The 23,324-nt window shown below is 37.8% G+C and overlaps 3 protein-coding genes across 3 annotated transcripts; all 3 read right to left on the reverse strand.

The window, feature by feature from the left end:
• Positions 1 to 1,524: 1,524 nt before the first annotated feature.
• LOC111909451 (probable histone H2B.1) lies at positions 1,525 to 2,227 on the reverse strand. The gene has a single exon (XM_023905277.3). The coding sequence runs from the start codon at positions 2,139 to 2,141 to the stop codon at positions 1,695 to 1,697; it is 447 nt and encodes a 148-aa protein (XP_023761045.1). The 5' UTR covers positions 2,142 to 2,227; the 3' UTR covers positions 1,525 to 1,694.
• A 1,347-nt stretch (positions 2,228 to 3,574) lies between these two features.
• Positions 3,575 to 3,973, reverse strand: LOC111909480 (uncharacterized). The gene has a single exon (XM_023905305.1). It carries the CDS (start codon positions 3,971 to 3,973, stop codon positions 3,575 to 3,577), a length of 399 nt encoding a protein of 132 aa, XP_023761073.1.
• Positions 3,974 to 20,237: 16,264 nt separating this feature from the next.
• On the reverse strand, positions 20,238 to 20,933 carry LOC111909450 (probable histone H2B.1). The gene has a single exon (XM_023905276.3). It carries the CDS (start codon positions 20,854 to 20,856, stop codon positions 20,410 to 20,412), a length of 447 nt encoding a protein of 148 aa, XP_023761044.1. The 5' UTR covers positions 20,857 to 20,933; the 3' UTR covers positions 20,238 to 20,409.
• Between the last annotated feature and the right edge of the window lie 2,391 nt (positions 20,934 to 23,324).

A 23,324-nucleotide genomic window follows, 5' to 3' on the forward strand; every position in this document is an offset into this window, starting at 1 on the left:
ACACATCATCCTAATCCCAAAAGTATAAATTTCAAAGAAATCCGACTCCGTATAAATGAGATACGGTTTTTATAAGATATAAAAGTAACCGCACACAAGGAATGTGTAGCGTCAAAAACTACGAAGAGAATTGTTGATGTTTGGCTAAAGTTACAAAAAGGAGAACCGTAGTACTCATCAACATAAGAATTTTGAGGGAAAAAAAAAACGCCAAAGTCCGTGCGAAATAGATATGATTTTCGCAAAATCACTCAATCGAATAAATAAAAATAAGGGCTAAAAATATAATTGGAACGAAGAGGAGATAACTTAGGCGAGATTCTTGTTGATTTCATTCCTGATTTTAGGTCGAAGAATTATCAGTGTTTTTCCATATTTATAATAGCAAATGCTAATTTCAGAAATTCAGTTAGACATTTTGAGAAGGAAAAGAAGCTTGTCATGCGGCAATTTAGCACGTTTTTATTAGACATTTTGAGAAGGAAAGGAAGCTTGTCATGCGGCAATTTAGCACTTTTTTATTAGGATAGAAGATTTATTGCTAAATGTGGAGTTTAGATTGCGTTTTGGAAGCTTCTTTCAAGCTCAAGAGAAATGAGAAACGAAGAATGTAAAACTTCATGATTGATCATATGAGTTACCGTTACCTTGCAGAAAGCTATTATATCTACATGATGACAAACTGTGGTTAAGGAAATTAACTGACTAAAAATAATCCTAACTCGTATCTAAATAAAAACATGTGATAAAAATCATCCTTCCCTTACTTTGAACTTTGATAAATATCATCAATGTTTAACTTGGATTTATAAGACGGTTGAACTGATGATTACATAATCCTTTCGTAAACACGTGTGCTAGTTCTTGCTATATGGAAATATGCTTTGGTCGTTTGAAGGTTCAAAGCTCTAACAATATCGTGAAATTTAATTTTGAGAATCCACGCATGTAACCGTCATTAGTTTTGACTAAGTCACTAAGATTTGAGTAAGCTTCATTTAAACTTTGGAATCCATCATTGTTTCACTACACATAAGAATCTAATTTCAGGATTTCACGTTTTGACTTAGGGCATCAGTTGTGATTAAAACTCGGCTTATGACTTTACATTCTATCTAACGATAGTCATAGAATTGTCATAAGCTCAAATCACTTTACTTTTGATCCATTGAAACCTACTATTTGTGTTTCTCAAATCATTGGATCATCACACTTAAGCCGTAAGTAAAAGGAGCGGTAGCTTACGAAGAATAAATCAATAAATATACATAAATAAAAAAATGAATGGTAAACATCTTACTAAAAATGAAATAAAATAAAGCAGTTCTTCCACTTTAAGACATACAATTAGCCATGGATGCAATAGCCATCTACACGTTTTTTACAAATAACATTTTAGAGGTTAAAATAAAACACATGAATAATGTTTCTAAGGAAAAAGAACATTACGTACAGATAAGACGTTTATGTGTTGAGGAAAAAGAACACTACATACAAATTAGAAATGCTTCAGAATTCATAGTATGAAGAAACGATATCGATATTCATAACATTAATCACTATCCGTTACAAAAGTCAAATGAATACAGTTTAAAAACATAGCTCCTACATAGTCATCACGAGATATGACGATCTAACCCTAGCCTAGAACACGAAATCATTGATACAAACGATTAACAGGGAGTACCAGTTGCTCAAGAGCTTGTGAATTTGGTCACGGCCTTAGTGCCCTCGGACACCGCATGTTTGGCCAATTCACCGGGAAGTACAAGTCTAACAGCAGTTTGGATCTCCCTGGATGTGATCGTTGGCTTCTTGTTGTACCTTGCGAGCTTGGAACTCTCCTGCGCCAATTTCTCGAAAATATCGTTGATGAAACTGTTCATGATTCCCATCGCTTTGCTTGAGATACCGATGTCGGGGTGAACCTGCTTCAAAACCTTGAAGATGTAGATCTTGTACGTCTCGACGCTCTTCTTGTTTCTCTTCCTCTTCTTGTCTCCGGCCGCAGCGCCGGCCTCCTTGGGCAGTTTCTTTCCTGCCTTTGGCTTCTTCTCTGCCGGTGCTTTCTCAGCGGCGGGGGTTTTCTTCTCCTCCGCTGGCTTCTTCTCGGCGGGCTTTTTCTCTGCCTTTGGCGCCATGGAAATTAGAATTCAGGTAAGGATTTAAAATCGAGGTTTTAGGGTTTGAAAGTTGGAAGAAAATGAGAAACACGGTGGATTGTTGTGTAAAGATTAAAGTTTCGTAGAGATATTATATAGGAAAGGCGAGTGGCTTCTTATTGGTTGGCTAACTTTCACACGGATTAGCGACGTGGCGGAAAATACGCTCGTTAGATGAGTCCTATGAACAGCAAAACTAATGGATGGCCGTGATTAAAATTTATCTTTTGGGGATCTGAAATAAGGCGGTCTTTCCATTTTTTATGTTTAATTTAAATTCACTCCACCTCTTTTCAACTTGATATAGAAATGCATTTTTAAGAAAGAAATAAGCCGGTCATCTTTGAATTTATGTTTTTCTTCATAAATGTATTACACGTTTGGCATTTGTGTGATTGCTTACATAGATGACACCTCCATTTAACGGGTAATTATGGTTTATTAAGATCTAGGATGAGGAAAACGACAAGGATCTAAAACAAAATTTGGGAGGAGCGTCGAGAGTGATCCAGCATGTGTCAAGCCGCATACAAAAAGGTTATGGAGGGATATCACAATCAACGGGTAAAGGAAAAAGCTTTTCAAGTAGGAGACCATGTCCTATGGCATAACGAGGCCAGCCATGCACAACCATATGACAAGTTAGGAGCAAAATGGGAAGTACCATACAAAGCGGTCGAGACGCATCGCAATGGGTCCTACTCTCTCGAAACGATCGAGGGAAAACCAAAACCAAGGAAATGGAACGCAATGCATTTGAAAAAAATCTCATTTTTAGAAGACACCTCAAGCCACAGCTGAGCAAACCCCTAAGCAGAAGGGATAGCACACATCGTAAAGTGAATCATGGTCGGATTGATCACCCGGACCAGCAAACGGACACTCCGTGCAGTTCGCCTAGGAACCTTAGTGTGTTGAAATGCAAAACATCTTAACATGATGACGACAAATATTATGTATCTCAAAGATAAAAACCTTAGTGTGTTCGATAATACAAGCGCTTATTCAAAAACAAAATGCATTACATATAGGATACTAAGTGTATTCATACTTTAAAATGCCATCAAGATACTCGAAGTATCTACACACAATATAAACCTCAGTGCCTTCCTGAAATATACTAGTGCATTAGAGCATGGCACATATATCAAACATTAATACATTAAAGCACAACATTATCTTATATAGAAACGTTGCAATTTTGAAAAGCCCAAATAGTCCAAAATTATAGCACAGCGACAACAATGCAACAATCAGGCTACACATGTAAACATCAGCACAAAATACCAAGACATACTTGTTTCTTTACATTTAGCAAAACACGGGTCTAATAAAAGCAAAGGTAAAGAAACAACACAAAAAGTAAAACATATTTCATGCCTTGAAGGGTAGCACAGTGGAATGAGTCTAGATCAAATATTACTTCCGCCAGCACCATCAACACCGCCTTCACAGTTGCTACCACCAGCACCATCAACACCACCTTCACCGCCATAATCTCCGTTTCCACCAGCACCATCAACACCGACTTCATTGCCGCCTCCACCAGTACCATCAGCACCACACATAACACCTTCACCGCCACTATCGCCTCCTCCACCAGGACCACCTTCACTACCGCTTACACCAGCACCACCAGCAACGCCATCATCATTGACATCACCACCAACGCCCATATATACACCAAGAACAATTGCACCACCATCATATCCAACACCATCCATAAGATTGTCACCATCATTAAAAGCGCACATGAGCCTAAGACCAGCCATATCCAATTGCCCCAAGCCAAGAATCGCAACATAATCCATGGTCGCAAACGCTAATAGTTCCTCTTCAAGACTGGATGTATGGATTGAATGGGAGTTGCTACCCTCCGGGTCGTAGGTCCCGATATCAAATCTCAGCTTTCAGGTTGGCGTGCCTAAACTCCTCGTTGGCAACGAATGCAGCGTGACGAATCTGACTGACACCACATGTGAACTCCGGATGTTTAATGAGCTCATTCATCACACGAACAACACCAACATGTAACAACCAATCACGATCTGCACACAACGATTCCAACTCCACCCGCATCACATCTAACTGCCGGTCATGATCAAAAATATCACGCTCCAAACTTTCGTTATGGATCATCAAACCCTCGTTAGATTGGTTCAAGACATCAACACGGGCTTCTAGCGATGACCGAACATCATCCACATATGCCTTTTCACCATCAAGTAGATCATACATCTCGTCAAAACCTTATGCTGCCTTCTCCAGCTCCACGACTCGACACTTCAAGTTATCTTCGCTAGCCACAAGATCAGAATGTGCTCGCTCAAGGTTGTCAAGCTGCTAAATCCACCGGGAACCAGCGACCAAATAGCACATAGCTTACGCGGCGGCGTAGGCCATGTTCTAAGATATAGAAGAGCTACCTATTGCATCCATATCGCTAGTGATCACTGGAGGGAGAGCATAACGAGCGAGCTCTATGGCATTTGCACTCACAAATAATCAAGAGTCAGTACGAAGATTCCAACTCGAGACAAATGGGACACACCATGGCTAGGAGTCCCATGTAAACCCTCCATAGGAATAGAATCATGGTGCATAACCCGTGCCCCACTACACGACGAGAATGGGGTAGAAGAAAACCCAATCATAATAGTTGCTAATATGACGGGTTGCTTAGACGCCCCTTGACAACCCTCAAACTGTTGAACGTCATCATCGGGTATAACCACCGCATACGACGGTTGTCTAAGGCGACAAGGCGGAGGAAGGGTCTCATGCAGATCCACCACACAGTTCTCCAAGTTCCCGTGGTACCGTTTCCGGAGGACGACGTCCATGGAAACGGAAGACTCGGTACATGTGGAAACGGAAGACTCGGAGCAGACAAGTCTCGTCTTTTATTTTGATTGTATATTTTTGGTGTCTTATTACAATGAAAGAACACACATGTATTAAACTTTATTTATAATGCAATGGATGATGTTGTTGCTTGTTTATTATATTACATTGTTGTGATACTGTACATGACGTCCTCCACCCCTGAACGTTTCCGCCGTTCGTGGTTTTGGGGTGTGACAGATTGGTATCAGAGCATTGTTTATAGTGAATTAAGTATATCAACCCATAAAAGATATACTAACTATAAATACATGGGATTAAAACACTCTGTCTAAGAGTTTATACTTTTAAATAATAAAATATTTAACAAAGTATACGTGCATGCATTCATACTAAAATCAGTGTCACAACGACAAGAACAAAAGTATTACGATTGTTGAATATCACAAGTAAGCCTGGGGATATATGGTCAGTCTTGGGAATGGCATAGCCTGATCAACTATGCTGGTCCGAGGAGTGATTAGAATATGCCCGAGAATGGTTGTGATATGGCAACAAGTCTAAAAACTTACCAACACAACCATAAAGAAATACCATAGGGGTATTTGGTCTTACTGTAATTATCTTAGTCAGTTCGTCTATTTTAGCTAATCCTTTTGTTGTTGGGCTATGGGGATTTAGTCCATGAGACACATTCATTAATCATTTATTCTTATCCATTTCGTCATCTTTTAAACGTATAGTTAAAGATGCCGCCACGCAGGAATCCAAGGAAGAACCCAAACAACGCAGCACCAATACCACCACCTCCACCACCACCTGTACCTCTTCAACCACCAAATCCTTTCGATGCAAACATGTTACAGGCAGCTTTCACAGCAGCAGTTATTGTCTGGATATCTGGGATCCCTCGGTAGGGAAGATCCTGTTATTGTCTCTTGTCATCAAGAATCGAAGGTGGGCTACTCACCTTGTCTCCAGGAGGGTTCACTACTGGATTGGATCATTGTGGAGGTTTCGCGAATCGTACACGAGAAGTTACCTGACATTATTTAGTATGTTACTGGCAGGGTAACCGCTAGGTTTCAGGGTCAGACAACGACTGTGCAGACGGTTGATAGGGTAGTCGGGGTAACTCGGGAGCAAGAGATCGGGTTAGACGTGCAGGTAGGGAAAAGAAAGCGAAGTTATAGTCAGACTCAACAAGTTGTGCAGTCGGATTCCGCCATAGTTAACGCTAGAGACCTGAATGGTTGAAGTGGATGTGAAAGGGGTAAAGGGGCACATGAGAATGGTCGTATTAGGTCTAAGTGCGGAAGGTGCGGGTGGAAAAGTCACAATCGTTGGGAATACATGTTGGAGGTAGAGTTGTGCCATCGTTGTCATTAGTGTGACAACCCGATATTTCAACTCTTTGTAATGACCTAAAAAGTCAAGTATTGTAACCACTTTTGAATTAATAAAATTAACTTTGATAATAAAATGTCCAAAAAAGTTCTATTTTAATTCCATCTATGTTTAAATGTCATTAAACCGGGATCTTACGTAAAAAGAATGCCCAAATCCGACTTCGTATATTGAAGTTAAGAATTTTCCAAGTTCGGCTTAGCAACAGACAGCTAAAAACTCGAATCGGAGATCGAGCGACTTTTGGCCGGAATGACCTAAACGAGAATCGAAGGTCTCGACAATGGTATTTCAGCGGTGAAAAGTTTGGCAAAAACCGACGTCAGATAAAGAAGTTATGAATTTTTAAAGAAATTCCTTAATCACGTCATTTTATAATTAAATAATAAAAATAATTTCGGAATTTGCCAACGGGGTCTAAAGGAGAGTTGTAGAGCGTAGTCTCACCTTCGCGTGGATATAAAGACCATCGAAAATGGAGTTCGTATGAAGGAGATATGATTTTTTGAAGTTTATTAAATAAATTATATATAAAATTAATTCAAAAATCCGGTAATATCCGAGGGAGGAGTCAGCGCCCTCATCTGAGTTACACGCTGCGTAACCTCGTACGCCCCGCGTACCCGAGGGCCTTGGTCTCGGTCCGTCCACGTCGCCCCTATGCGAAGCTACCGACCCGCCCCATCCGACCCGATCCGTCCCATCCGAAGCCGAGGCAGTCGAGGACTCGGTCATGCATGACGTACGCGTACGCGCTGCGTACGAGCGTACACCCCGCGTACTGAGGCTTCTCATACCCCTATAAATAGAATGCGAGGGTTTCCGGAAAAATTGCTCATTTCTTCTCATTTCTCTTGCGTTTTGCCTCGTTTTCCGTGCCCGTTCAAACCCGAAGCCCTGGTCTTTTTGCTCAAGTCCCGAAGGTTGATTTTACTCCCGAGATTCCCGAGAATCCCGAGAAAAATCCGTTTCCCGAGACGAAACTCTGCCCGGTTTTCCATCTTGCTATCTTCAAACTTTCAAGTGAGTTCATACCCCTAATCAATATTTTAAATGATTTTAAATGCTTTATTGGGGGGGGGGGGGGAATACAAGTAGAAACAAAACATGTTATTTAATCATTGATATGTATTTTATAACTGTGTTTGTCATTTAACATATTTCACATGCTACAAAATGTGATGCATGAAATGGTTTTACATCTTAAAAACACATTGTTACCAAATGTTTTACCTTTGAAATGTTTATTAAAATGACATCAAGTCATTGTTAATTATTGTTCAAAACCCATAGATGTCTTACAAAAACCATTTTTCATTCTTGAACTAAACTATGCATATACACTTATATTCTTATATATGTATTGATGTTATAGTGTACATCTTTCATTTAGTTTCCCACACTCTTGAGTATTAAGAGTGTACAAACCTACATGATCATCCAATTATATTACAGTAGATTATCATAGGGATAATTTGAAGATATCAAACATTACTTCTATTACAAGGAATCACACAAGAGTCAGTTCATTCATGAGTTCTTACTAGAACCTTACCTGATACATGAGTACCTTTACATATGCTTACATGATACATGAACACATTACAAGAGTACCTTTACGTAGATACCTTTACCTGTGTATACTTGTTTATAGTGAATATTTGTATCTCAAATTGCGAGGATGATTTATTAGTACCTTCTGTGTAAATCTTCCTGCCTATCCCACAATACCTCGGGATATCTAAGACAGGACCCTATCCCACAGTACCTCGGGATACCTAGATGGGCCTCTATCCCACAGTACCTCGAGATATACGTACGGGACTAACCATTCCGGAACCCATCTGTTAGCAACAATGGGTGATGAACATCTACGGATGCCTACGGTTATTACTTATACTAGGAGTACCTTTACGGGGACTAACCCTTCCCTCGCCCTGCTGCTGCTACAGAGGACAATTGGACAATCTTCGGATGTTCATTAGGTTATATAAAGCACATGTTAGCACCAGTACCTCCGGCTAACATTTACTTTATTACGTATTTCCTATTACTTTATTTTGTGATACCTTTCACATAAACGATGAGTTAGACTAAGCACTTTTAGTACCAGTCAATACAAAAAACTACACTTCATACTTACAAAACATTCGGGTCTTGGTAGAAGACTACACTTCATACATACTGAACATTCAGGTCTTGGTAGAAGACTACATTTCATACTTATAGAAAATAAGGTTTTTTCTAGGGATTTCATACTTACCTCAACATTTTCATTTAAAGGTTTACATGGCTTTCATAACAGATTTTCACAAACAAGGCAATGGCACTTATATACTTATGAATTCACCAGCTTAAAGCTGATACTCGCTTTCAAAATAACTTGTATTCTCAGGTCATCAGTAGACAGGTACGGAGGCTAGGTTTTGAGAAGTCGGAGCAGACAAGTCTCGTCTTTTATTTTGATTGTATATTTTTGGTGTCTTATTACAATGAAAGAACACACATGTATTAAACTTTATTTATAATGTAATGGATGATGTTGTTGCTTGTTTATTATACTACACTGTTGTGATACTGTACATGACGTCCTCCACCCCTGAACGTTTCCGCCGTTCGTGGTTTTGGGGTGTGACAATTAGCCCGGACGTATCAGGGCAAGCTACCCCCGTATAGTGGTTAAGGCAGCTCATGTTTCATCACAGATACTTCTGCAGGAGAAAGGGAGCTCATGTTCCAACGCCCATGGTTCCACAGGAAGTTAAGATCGATCTGCAATAGATCGTTGGTATGTATTTCAATTTCAGATTATGTTATGATTTTAATTGATATGGTACTACATCGATGTTAGTAAATTTCATTTCATAATATTATGTTTTCTGCTTATGACTCAGTTATATGCCATCTGCATACCACAAATGTGAAATTAGTAGTTTGAATATGTTTCCCTTTAGAGCAGGTAATCAGGATGCAGTCACTGTAGCAAGTGTGAGTGGGGATCGAGAGGCGTTCTGTTAGTCTGCAAGAGTGGTTCGGGTTTGGTATTGGTTAGTTTTGGAGCTCTAGCGGTGGTAAGCGTGGTTGTTGGCAGATCGGCCTTTGGATGGAGAAAAGGATTGGGAATCCTTTCCAAGTAGGGACTTGTAGGGATCTAGTTGAATCGAAGTGGGGGAGTATTATCCCGATAGTCTGGAACTGGAGTAGGAGCGCAACTTGGATGCTTTTGCATCCTTGCTAAGAAGGAAAGCAGTCGAGATAGCCGTTTGGATAGAGCAACGCGAAGTCAGGAGTTTGAGAAACATCCCGACATTGAGTTCATGTATTCTGCAGTAGTAGAGGACCGGTTTGGGAAACCAGGTTGATGTTTTTCCTGGTAGCACGCGAGTTAATCAGGATGTTAGACTGTGGAGCGCTCGTTGTTGGACGTTTTCAGTCTGACAGCCAGTAGTTAGACGGTGTGGGAAAGTGTTGTAAGACTGCAGGATAGTCGTAGCATTCATTAACAGTTGAGTTAGAGAAGTGTGGGCAGGGGCCCGTATCTCTTAGTTAACGGAGTGTGGGCGAGGCCTGTATCTCCTAGTTAGCCGGATATAGATTGAAAAAGGATAGTTTGTTGAGTTTCAGGATGAAGTTGGTCCTGCATAGCCCTAGAAAGGTGAGACCTGTGGGGGAGGGCACTCTGAGATATAGTTTGGGTGAGACTGTGGGCAAGGCCCGTATGATCGTAGCAAGCGCAGGTAGGACCTGGTAGAGACCGTAGGGTCAATATAGGGGATCGAGGATTCCAAGATTTATAGAGCTAGAGTGGCAAGGCAGACGGGGCAGTTTTAGATAGCCAGATTTTCTTCGGAAGCCGCTAGGAGCGACTGAGGGTTTGAGTTGGGTTTAGTAACCGGTGGGAGTCCGATAAACCAGAAAATGGCAGATTAGTTGGGACCAGGGTGGTCTCGATTCACCCGGAAAGCGGATAAGAGATAGCAGGACCTTCGGTTATGGGTAGCGATAAGGGAATTCTCGTATGGAGTAGTTAAAACGCCACTCACATCAGGGTTAAATAATCTCAGAGTGAAGGGTTTGACTCTGTTGTGCAGCTCTCGTTTGAGTGTAACCGTTGCAGGGAGGAGTCTTTTACTCAAAGGATTATCTGATCCAGTTACGGGGTTGGGTGTTCAACACCAGGATATAATAAGAGAAAGCATCCAGTGGGTATCAGCGAAGTGACCAGCACTGGGAGTAGATGGAGAGGTACATACAACAAAGGGTATGTCCTTCATAGAGAAAAGAGAGGGTGTTGTTTTTGGAAAGTTGTCTTGGGAAGGCCAGTGACATCGTAGGGTAAAAAAGGTGAACCCATTATATGTCAAGTGTAGGTGCTCTGGAAGTACTGATATGGTTACTGGTTGAGTAAGAGTGTTTTACTTGAAGGTTGGAGTGTTTGCATCGTCTCAGGATGATATTCTCAAGGGTTGCTCCAAGCAGGCCAGGTATGTGGCGATTAGGAACGCCGGGAGTGGATACGGGGTTGTGAGATGGAGAGGACTTCGAGGACGAAGTCTAGTTTAAGTGGGGGAGAGTTGTAACACCCCAAATTTAGAAGGCCAAGAAAGGAAAGGAATTACCCCAATTCAAAGAGGTCTACTCGTCGAGTTCAGGGAGGAACTCGATGAGTAGGAGCAAGTTCGGTGTCGCGGATTAAGTGGCCGACTTAGCGAGTCAGGGGACTGACTCGACGAGTCTGTCCTGGGTTGGGAAACCCTAATTTCGGGACTTGGTGCCCTATTTAAGCATCATATTCTCATTTCCTCGGCCTCATCTTCAGCCTCCAGACCCCAAACCCTCACCCACGAAACCCTAGTGCACCTTGTGAGTGTTTGAGGCACCTTTGTGTGATTTGTGTACTCTTGAAGAGGAATAAGGAGAATAAGGAAGTTGGAGGTTCAATAAGGAGGAAGTAGATCTAGAAGATACACTCCAGTGGCAACATTTCTTGGTAATCAAGTCTTCATCTTGGCTTTTGATTTTATAGATCTCTTTGTTGTCCCTTTTATGAAGATTTTGGTCCATGAATGGGTGCTTGTGGGAGTTAGACGTCCCCAATCATGATCCTTTCAGATATGTGAGTATTGTGGATAGTTAAGGCATAAAGGTGGAAGCTTTATGCCATAACTCCCCATGCAAAGTTTAAGAGGTTGTTATGGCCTTTTGAGCAAAAAGGGCCATGCATGGATGTAAAGGCGGTAGCTTTGCATGTTATTCCGAACCTAAAAGGTTAGATATGGGTCATGGATGCTTTGCGCTCAACTGAAATCGTTTGAAATAGATGTGGACATAGAGTGACTCGGCGAGTCACTAATAGGACTCGGAGAGTCAGGCAGTTTCATTACCCAAAACCCTTCTGCTAGCAGATATGAGTTAGGTTAGTAAGGGCCTCAGTCAGTCTGGGTTCATAGTGGACCTGAAGATCATCGTACTCGATGAGTTCAATGAGGAACTCGGCGAGTCCAAGGCAATATCCCTAATTTATGAAGGTCGACTTGATGAGTTCAAAGAAGAACTCGACGAGTCAGATGAAGAAGGGTCCCAAAGTGTTGAAGGCGCACTCGAAGAGTTTAAGGATAACTCGATGAGTAGGATCAAAGTCCATAAGTAACCTGTGAATTATGGGACTCGACGAGTTGATGAGTCAACTCGACAAGTTGAAGTCAACTCGGAGCGTTGACTTTGACTTGGTTTAAATTTTGAGGGTATTGTGATCTAAGCGTTATTTTTTGTATTAATAGTTTGGGAATCCGAAGGATCAGCAGTTCAGGAGTCGCCTGATAGTAGTCAGAAGTGTTCAACTAGTCTTTGGCAGTGCAAGGTGAGTTACCTTCCACTAGCGGTGGGTCTAAGGCCACAATGCCAACCCACCGGTAGGAGTATATGTTGGACAAATGTCTTTGTGATAATGTTATGTGTTTACTGCTACTTAATATGTTTATGTGTTAGCATGATATGATGTTACGTGATCATAACAGTAGGGGGGCATAGTTCCCAAGTTACCGGCCGATAGGGTCGAAGGGGTAGTTAAGTACCCAGCTATGCTAGACAGATTATGATTATGTGATAATATGTGGTAGTCCGGTCGAGAGGAACGATGGGGTAGGCCAACACCCAGATATGCTAGGCAAAGTCACTGGTCGAGAGGATTGGAGGGGTAGGCCAGCACCCACATATGCTAGGCAAGGTCACCGGTCGAGAGGACCGAAGGGGTAGGTCAGGCACCCAGATATGCGTGGAAGTATGTATGTCATGTGTTTGTATGGTATGTGGTATGATTGGGGAACTCACTAATCTTTGTGCTTACGGTTTTCAGTGTGGGTTTCAGGTACTTCCGGTAGTGGAGGGAAGAGCTCGGGGTGATTGCATGACACACACACCAAAGGAGTTTTAGCCTGGGATGTTTACTCTGATAAAACGAACAAGTGTTTTGAAATGATACCTTGTTGTGATATATAAACCTTTAGTTATGGTTGAAATAACTTAATACCTATGGTTTTATTAATGTTTTTAAAAAAAATTGGTCATGATTTTTGGGATGTTACACCAATCGTTGGCCCCGACACAGCAGGGGACACGATTAGCCGACCAAAGTAACGGATGTTGTCGGAACTGCAGTCCCTGTTCCCCGTACGGAACAATGAGGATCCTTAGTTTAAAAGGGCCTATGCCATACCTTGAGTAGTAAGTGATCTCCCTCGGTTCTCATCACTCTCACCCAGATACCTCCCACTGACTTAACCACCTGAGCGTCTTTCCGGGACCTCCTCCCAGGAAATGGATGACGACCTTCCTTGTTGTGACTTTGCAGATCCCTCCGACAATAGTGAACACTATGAGATCCGGTGGTCGTAACCATGGTTGCATTAGTCTATAAATACGCTTTATCAGTGATTCAATGTCATAATAATAATTGATCTACTTATGGGAGTGATGTCTAGGCTTGATTTAGTGAGGTGTTTAAATTTAGATTTCCAAATAGTATACTCTGTATAACAAATGACCTCTACCTCCGATATAATCCTACCTAGTTATTCCTTATTTGATAGATCTTGATGTAGACACTGAGATTACTGAGGAATCTAAACTATCATTGTTATATTCACAGAGAATGTGAAACTATACCAAGACTTAGTGCTATTTAAATCTAGATCTATTGAAACAATAAGGTGTTAGGTGAAGCGCTGCCCAAACCTAGAATCATCCACTATTGTCAGGTGAGTGTGTAGTTACTTTCAAGAGCACAAATTAATAAAAGTATTTATTAAATGCTAATTGTATTATTTATACTATGTGTTATTTGTATAACCATAATAGTACTACTTGATTTTTATTTGTATTGTAAGTATAATGCCTTTAACTATAGTTTTGTTTAGTTTTGAAAATCAGGCTTACAAAGGATGTTTAGTTCAAACCAAGTAGAATGTCAGATATATCTCACCATGAGGTAAAGTGTGAGATCAATACAAAGTGTAATAGTCCCCCTTTTTCTTGGATGACCATAAATGACGGGTCCAAATTAGACAACCGACAAGTATGACTAGGTCATCGACTGGAGTAAACGACAACACTTGCCTATTTTACTATTTTAGGCTGTATAGTGAATTACGTTGCTAGTGTAGACTTATAACCCACATACGTAGATAAAATGGGATACCATATTTATTAAATACTCTGAACATTGGTTGCATTTATATGAATTCTATTGGCCAAGGACTTCCCTAGCTGTGTAGTCAAACAATCAATCAAACGATTAATCAGGTAAGGTAATTCCTCCAGATGATCGCTAAATTAGGATAGGTGATAATCGATTGGGTAGGGTAGATGGTCTTACATTAGATTATATACATACATATTATCTGGTAAAGTTTGTTTGCAGGAATGTCATTATGATTTATTATCATTAAAATACTATGGGCTTGAAAACAATATGCATCTTACTAGGTTACTCAAACCCGACCCACTCAATTTATATGCATCATAGGTAGTGCAACTAAGGCTGCTGGAAACTAATTAGTATGTTGAGTGAAATAAGAGACAGGTCTTTAATAGTATTTCAGGACTTTTTAGTATTTACATTGTAACCTATGTTTGTATATAAATGATGACATCCTTGGTATTTCAATACAATAAAATAACTTTTGTTATCTCAAAATGTTTTAGTTAAATTGGAATTTTCCGCAACTCAATAACATAAAAATAAATTAAAAAAAAATTTAATTGATTCTGAAAATTTTGGGATGTCACATCTATACACTATAACAAGGCAGTTGAAATAAACAAAATTTACGTGTACATGCACCCTAGGATCTATGTTTTTACTAATTATAACTACTTTAAAAAATGTAAATAAACTATAGAAATACATAATTGCTAACCTCTTGTGTAACTCGATCTTAATTTTCTTGACCCCTTCTTGAAGCTTCTTGATCCAACCATGTTGCTTGGATGAGAGGACCAAAAGTTGAATTTACCTAATGGAATCACACCCGCTAACTCCAAGGAAATAACCAAAAGAAATCTATGATATTGATTAATCTCAACAAACCCTAATAAGGTTTGGAAATTGTCCCATAGAAGTAAAGAAAGGGATTGACAAAATCTTCATAGTTAATGTGCAAGGAGGAATGAAAAATCTCCCATCCTATTCATAGCCTTAAAGCCTAAGCCAAGTTTCATCTCCTATCCCATATCGGACGGAGGGAGAATTTCAAATTCTTCTTACCCTTTAAGGGTTTTGGAATATTCCAATTAGTTAATCTTTTAACTAATTAATATTCAACCTGTAACATCCATAAAATTCATAAAAAAAAATTAAACTTTTCAAACATTCCAAAACCATCCAGTGCTTACAAATTGTTTTCAAAATAGTTTAACATCAGAGAAAATCTCAGAAATCATAACATAAAATATGAGGAGGTGTACGATCAAGCCTTCGCCTTCCCGTGATCATCTGATGTACCTGAAACAAAATCCACAACTGTAAGCCCAAAGCTTAATGTGTGTTCCCCACAATACCACCACATAAACATAACCAATAACAACATGCATAATGAGCCTTCAACCTGACTGGACCGCCTCGTAGGGCCTTCAACCTATTTGGACGGCACCCGAGCCTTCGACATGACTGGACCGCCTCACAAGGCCTACAGACTATCCAACCCACTCCCCGGGCCTTCAGCCTCACTGGACCGCCTCACAGGGCCTACAGTCTATCAGGACCGCCCAAGGAATCTTGGCCTTTAACACAAAGCGGGAGCGCCTCAACCCCATCATACACAAACCATATTGACATATACATAACAATTAAGCATATAACCAGCCAACAAACAAACAGGCGGATCTTATAGATCACAAAGCACATCATCATCCTATCTAACAAGATACATATATAACAGATCACAACAACATAACAACATACTATCTATTAGGATACATATCTAACAGATCACAACAGCATAGTAACATCCTATCTACCAGGATACAAATATAACAAATCACTACAGCATACAAGTATATGATACACCATGATAACATTCCAAAAGGGTCGGCCTTGGTGCCTTCGACCCTGATAGTATAGTGAGGAAAACTCACCTCACAAGTAGTGCTAAACTGGTAATATCAATCCCAACTCACAACTCCAACTCAACTGACTACAATTAGCAAGTGAATAACCTCATCAAAATCCTGAAATGCTTGAAATACCCTCAAGGTCAAACTTGGTCGACCATGGTCAGAGTCAAAGTCAGCAGTCAAGGTCAACAGTCCATGTTGACCCGAATCGTCGAGTGCATCTAGTGACTCGTCGATTTCCTTCATATATCATAAAATCCTGAAAAGATCGAGACAACTCGTTGAGTTACCAGAGCAACTCGTCGAGTTCTTCAGTATCCAGAAAGCAACAAAACCCGACTCAACTCATCGAGTTGACTAAGCAACTCGCCGAGTTGTCCTAGTATTAATACATCCAGTCTCTTTCCAAACGAGTCTAATGCCTCCAAATTATAGATATGGTCCCTTAGGGTTGAGATATCACGTAAAGTTGCAAGTTTTACGTCCGTGTATGGCGTCAAGAGGCTAAAACACTAAAATCAAGCATATTAAGGTACTTAGAGCATGAAGAAGGGCCAAGACTTGATAAAGTTGGCGACTTTAAGTCCATGGAGGCCATGAGATGTCCAAATCTGAAACCATTGCTACATAACATGCTCAAATATAAGAATGGCCCCAAAATAAGTTAATAATGGCCATAAAGTTTCAAAAGAAAAGATCTAGCAAAGGGATGATCAATATAACGACTTTATACCTGAAAATTGTTGCAAAAACATTGAAAATCCCGGATCTAAAGTTTCTACCTCCAACTTTGCACCACCAACTTCACACTCTTTCAAGAAAAGCACCAAAGAACACTCTTTAAGTTTCCACACACTCAAAATGGGGAAAAAGGCACGATTAGGGTTTTCTCTGGACTGAGGGGACAATGAGGGAGACTAACAATGGGTCATAAGGTCTTTAAATAAGGTGCAAAACCCTGAAAATTAGGGTTTCATGTTCAGCCCTCAACTCATCGAGTTGGGGCCTTCCAAATCGTCGAGTAGGCCTTAAAGATATGCAGCCATTTAAAACTCTACACGACGAGTTGGAGCCTCCCAACTCTTCGCGTTGCCCTAAAAATGAATATACATATATATATATATATATATATATATATATATATATATATATATATATATATATATATATATATATATATATTAAGCTTTAAATTCAAACCTGGGAATCGGGGTGTTACACAACGACTTAAATTAAAAAATTCGAAGTTAATTCAAAATTTGTTTCTGATTAATTTATTAAACATAATAAATTAATAAACTTATTTTCTCCTTACTTCTATTTTTTCTAATTCCTCATTTGTTTCTTGAGACCAACCCAAAAAGAACCATGTTATTATTTAGAAATATTACCAATAGTTACGACTTTGAACACTATTTTCAACAAAAATAAAAGTCAAGTCATGGTGAAGGCAGATTTCTACTGGGAAACCATCACTCACAACCATTGTACTTGGAACTCATGTTTTAAACCAACTATACAAATCACATATCGCTCAAACATAACTCGAAGAGACCTTCCTAACTTTCGATGTCTTACAATTTGTCTCATGTGAGACGCTATCATTTGCATTCTCTAGGCCAATTAACATCTTGTGTAGATCGTTACTAATTTCTCAATATTTATGCATAAGATGTCGAAGTTGGTTAATAGCCTTAATAATACCCCATTCATCGCATCACCTTCACTGAACCATCAAACCACATATAAATCCACAATTAATCTTTCATTAAACCATTAACTCAACAAATATGTTACGATTTTCATTGTAAAAAATTAAAGTTGTGGAACATACTTTTTGTCAAACAACATTTGTTTTCTTCGAACCAAATAATCAAACCATTCAAACCTAAATTTTATTTTACGAAATGATCAATTTAAAGCTGGATATAAAACCTGATGCAATCATAAACCAAAAGAAGAATCGAAAATTGACACCAAAGTCTTAAACCCAAAATATAAAAACTAGAAAAAAGCTAAATAGCAACAAGTTTTGATGCAAATGGATGGCAATGAGTTGAATATTTAGGTTTGGACATGAGTTCACTACTGTGAGTGTGTGATGAAGTTGCATATTTAAATTTCAACACATCAGCAAAAACTAGGGCCATATATGTCACACCAGCAAATCAAGGGATTTCCAACAATAGGCAAATAAGGGGAAAATGACTGTTGAGGGTAATTAACTTTTGTGTTTGTACTTATTTGGTCCCTTTCCTTTTTCGTATTAAATATATCATCGAACTTGTTGTTTGTGTTCACCATAACCCTTTTGACCGACTTTTGACCTGTGATAGCCGGTTAAAGGGTTATGGAGAACATAAACAACAAGTTCGATGGTATATTGTGTAAAAAAAAGGAAAGAGACCAAATGAGAACAAACTCACCAGTTGCTTACCCTCCTGAGTCATTTTCCCTTTACTCATTTATAGCAAATCTCACGTCATCTCCTACTGTTATTAATGACTTTATGAGATTCATTCTTGCTTCTCTTCAAAACATAACCCACGAAAGAACACTATTCATACATGTATAACTTTGTAATGCACTTGAATATTTATTAAGGGAATCTTGACTAAGCATACGCATTTCATGACTACATTTACATTTTCCAATCGAATGATTTATTGTATCATGGATTCTAGACAAGTCTACAAACAAGTGGAATCACAAATGCTTTGATTTTTGAGTTTACTTAGTTTTAAGATCGAATTCATGGGATGAGATACAACATCAATATCTACAATATCATGTTGCTTTTGCAGACATATCACCATAATATACCTTGAGGTAAACGTTTATGCTGATAAATATGCCTTTCATACACAATCATATCATTTTGAAGAGATGTGTTGACAGCTAACCACAGTAAGCATAGCATAGACCATGTTTTAACGAAGTTATCCATTTGAAACGCTTTTCATATACGTTATAGCCAAAGAAGGTTACAGTATTTGATAATTTTGCAGCTTTAATTTCATTTAACTTTTCGGGGAAAATGACTCAGGAGGGTAACCAACTGTTGAGTTTGTTCTCATTTGGTCTATTTCTTTTTTTTGTACTCAATATACCATCGAACTTGTTGTTTATGTTGACTATAACCCTTTGACCGGCTATCACAGGTCAAAAGTCGGTCAAAAGGTTATGGTGAACACAAACAACAAGTTCAATTGTATATTGAATACAAAAAAAAGGACCAAATAAATTCAAACGCAAAAGTTAATTACCCTCAATAGTCATTTTTCCGGCAAATCTTCATATTTTAATAAAATAATAGTTTTATTCTCCTTTTGACATGTGTCATCTTATTAAACCTCTTAATTAATGCATGTTTTATTTTTCTTTTACCATGTGTCACCACATTATGTCTACTAATTAATATTTGCCACATGTCAACCTATTGATTATCATTTTAAATTTTAAATTTTCCACTCTATCTACATTAAATTAATACAAATTATAAAGTGATAATTCCACATATTTATTTAAAATCAATAATTATAGTTTTATATAACTAAAAAATCTCCTAATTAATAATTTATTTAAAACAATTGATTAATAATTTTAAATTTTCACTAAAAAAACTTAATTAATTTTGTAACCATGGTTCCCACGGGTTATAAAATAGTAAACCTAACAATTTGAGACAGAATACTCAAATCCATTTATGACGACACGTCACAAATATATTTTGAAAAGGAGATAAAACTTATTTCTATTCATGTCTTCATCTATGTAAATTCATGTGTATATTCAGTTTCAATCAAATCTTTTTCCTTTTAAAGAACCAGAAGTTTCATGAATCACATCTTAATGTCACGCCAATTTATCATCCTTAAAACGATGATACATGATCCCCGGAACCAAATCAAGAAGCACTAATTTAAAAATGTACGATTCACAATGGCGTCACAATCTGCTTGATAAATTGAACAGAATATCTAGTTTGAGGGACCAAGAACACAGAACAATCAATAATCAAGAATTTTCAATCAAATTTAAAATACGAACATAAGAGCAACACTTTTATTGATATTGCTCAACAAATGGTGACATTTCATAAAAATCACGTATTATAACAAAACTCGTGGTTATAACAAGCAAGTTGACGAGATCTATCCCATAGATGAAAGACAAAGGCGCGGATAGATTACAGATGTTTTGAATTCATAATTCCAAGAAACAAAATCCGGATCCATAAAATCATTATCGAACCATAACGAAAGTTAATTAAAACGATACATTAAGATAGATTCTACAAACACATCACGAGATATGAGGTTCTAACACTAGTATTTAACACCAACACTTTGCAACAAAATATTAAAATATCAAACCAATTTACTCAGGAACTGGTAAATTTGGTCACGGCCTTAGTGCCCTCGGACACCGCATGCTTGGCCAATTCACCAGGAAGTACAAGTCGCACGGCGGTTTGTATCTCCCTGGATGTGATGGTTGGCTTCTTGTTGTACCTTGCGAGCCTTGAACTCTCCTGCGCCAATTTCTCGAAAATATCGTTTATGAAACTGTTCATGATTCCCATCGCTTTGCTGGAGATACCGATGTCGGGATGAACCTGCTTCAACACCTTGAAGATATAGATCTTGTACGTCTCAACGCTCTTCTTGTTTCTCTTCTTCTTCTTGTCTCCGGCAGCAGCACCGGCCTCCTTGGGCAGTTTCTTTCCGGCCTTTGGCTTCTTCTCCGCGGGGGCTTTCTCAGCTGCGGGGGTTTTCTTCTCCTCCGCTGGCTTCTTCTCGGCGGGCTTTTTCTCTGCCTTTGGTGCCATTGAATTTGGGAAAAATGTGAAGATCTGGATTGTAGGTTTTTAAAATTGGGGGAAATACGATGGATTGTATGTGGATAGAATAAAATTTCGGAGTGTTTAAATAAGATCGGGGTTGGGTTCTTATTGGTTAGCTTGTTTGTCAGACGGATTCATGACGTGGCGGATGTTAAGCACGTTAGATGAGGCAAACGGATGACGAGAGTTAATCTAGGGCCGTGCTTAAGGCGGGTTCCTTTTTTTATATTTAGTATAAGACCTGCTTCTTGATAGTTGTTGATTGAGAAAGTATTGACTGAGAAATATCTGTCTTAGTAAAAAATTTTAACTGTGTAATAAATCATGTTGTTTAATTGTATATTTAACTGAACGTGCTGACTGATGTCAAATGACTATTTTACCCTGATGCGTTATTCATTTTTATGCAATATAATAATAATAATAATAATAATAAAGATAATTAAAATAATAAAGATGATAATAATAATAATAATAATAATAATAATAAAGATGATAACAATAATAATAATAATAATAATAATAATAATAATAATAATAATAACCAGTGTTACACATTATATAAAATATTCGAGCAAATATAACAAAAAGACCTTCTAGCATAGTAGAAAATATGTGACTTTGAGAATATAAGATCATGTGTTCGATTCCAACTGCCCTTTTTTAATTTGTTGACCGAATTTTTAAGGGTGGAAGTGGAAAGTTTTTATTAATTTCTCACTCAACCATCCCCCATCTCTTTCTCACTCAGACCTTGTTGACCGAGTCGAACACCCACATTTTGTTAATCAAACACTCTCAGCTGACCAAGTCAGCAAAAAATGTCTGACTTGGCTCGGTGAGATGCAAATCAAACAGAGTCTAAATTTACTGCAGCTCTTTTCAAAATTTTCTATTTAATAAAATAACTAAATTATAACCCGCATTAAACACATGAAAACATATAATAATTTAAAAAAAATAAAATTTATAGGAAACAAATGAAAAAATCATAAACTTTTAAATAAAAAAAATATACAGGTCAAACAAATCCGTAAGCAATCAATAATAGGGGTGAGGTGGGATGGGTTTATTTTCTTGTTTATTATTAATCTTAAATAAAAAATGTATTAAAATAAATAGAAAAAAGTGCAAAAAAACAAACATAAAGGATATAAAAGTCATTTCAGATTTCTTAGGAACCAAATCCAAAAAAAATTCTAGCTTTGAACTGATGGTGCAAATTAGAAAAAATTTGGATTGTATATACATTTTTTTGCAAACCACAGAGACCGATACACTTTTTTGCAAACCAGATACAAAATTTACACTTTAGTCAAGTTTTTATTTTTATAAACATCATATGAAACAAATGTCAAAATATCTTATTAACCAAAAAATAGACAATCATTCAATTTGAGAGGTGCATACTCATGATAAGTTGATAACATAACAATTATAATACTTATTTAGTGTTGATTTTAATTTAATGAAACATATTTATATATGTCTTATGATATTAAATTATTTTTTTACATTCTATTATGTAAGTTTATCTTTTCCAGTTAGCTTATGAGCTAGATTTTACCAACCAAATAAGTTCTCTAAATTAACTAACATAGCCAAAAGCTCAAAAAATAGAACCTTTTTGATTTTGAAGTCTAATTTTGTGTCATTTCATCCATAAAAAACTATTTACAGGTGGGAATAATGTCCTTAAACACATATTGTAAGAACAAACATTCTACACTTTGAGTTAACTCCCAAAACAACATTCACCACATAATCAGTCAACTCCTAGTCTCTATCTTTTTCTCTTTCTTTCAAAGCTATCAACAGATATCTTCTAATGGAACTTTAAAAGCTTAAGTATAGGCTTCTAATTAAAATATTAATTTTTACCTTTCAATAACTGCCATTTTGCATAAAATGCATTTGTAAGTTCTTGTAGCAGAGATCGATTGCGTTTTTTGTCGATGAGGTATACCAAGCCATGACTTCATCATGTCATATGCTGTGAAACCAATTGAAACTGAAGGAACAATCTGCCAACAATTGTGCATCTCTGTTAGTATTTTTTTTTTTGTGTAAAAAAAATCATTTATTAAGACAAAGAACACTTAAGAGTAAAACCAAAGGAATAAACGAAAACATTTCTTGCTATACATATGTACACTTTGAAACACTAATATTACCACCTTTTTTCATTTTATCTTGCCAAATATTAGTTGTGCAATATTTCTTTTTTGTGAACAAATTCCGAAGCAAAATGACATTTTTTCATGAGTGAATAACACTTTCAACCAACCATTATACCTTAAAAAATGTAAAAAATACATTATATGTAGCAGGCAAACATACAATGCATTATAAATACTACACATTTCATTTGCAAATAACAATAATAATAATAATAATAGCTCAATTAAGATTATATTAAACATATATCTTTTTAATTGCTTTAACAAATAATT

This window comes from Lactuca sativa, chromosome 8 (genome assembly GCF_002870075.4).
Source record: "Lactuca sativa cultivar Salinas chromosome 8, Lsat_Salinas_v11, whole genome shotgun sequence".
Taxonomy (NCBI): Eukaryota; Viridiplantae; Streptophyta; class Magnoliopsida; order Asterales; family Asteraceae; genus Lactuca; species Lactuca sativa.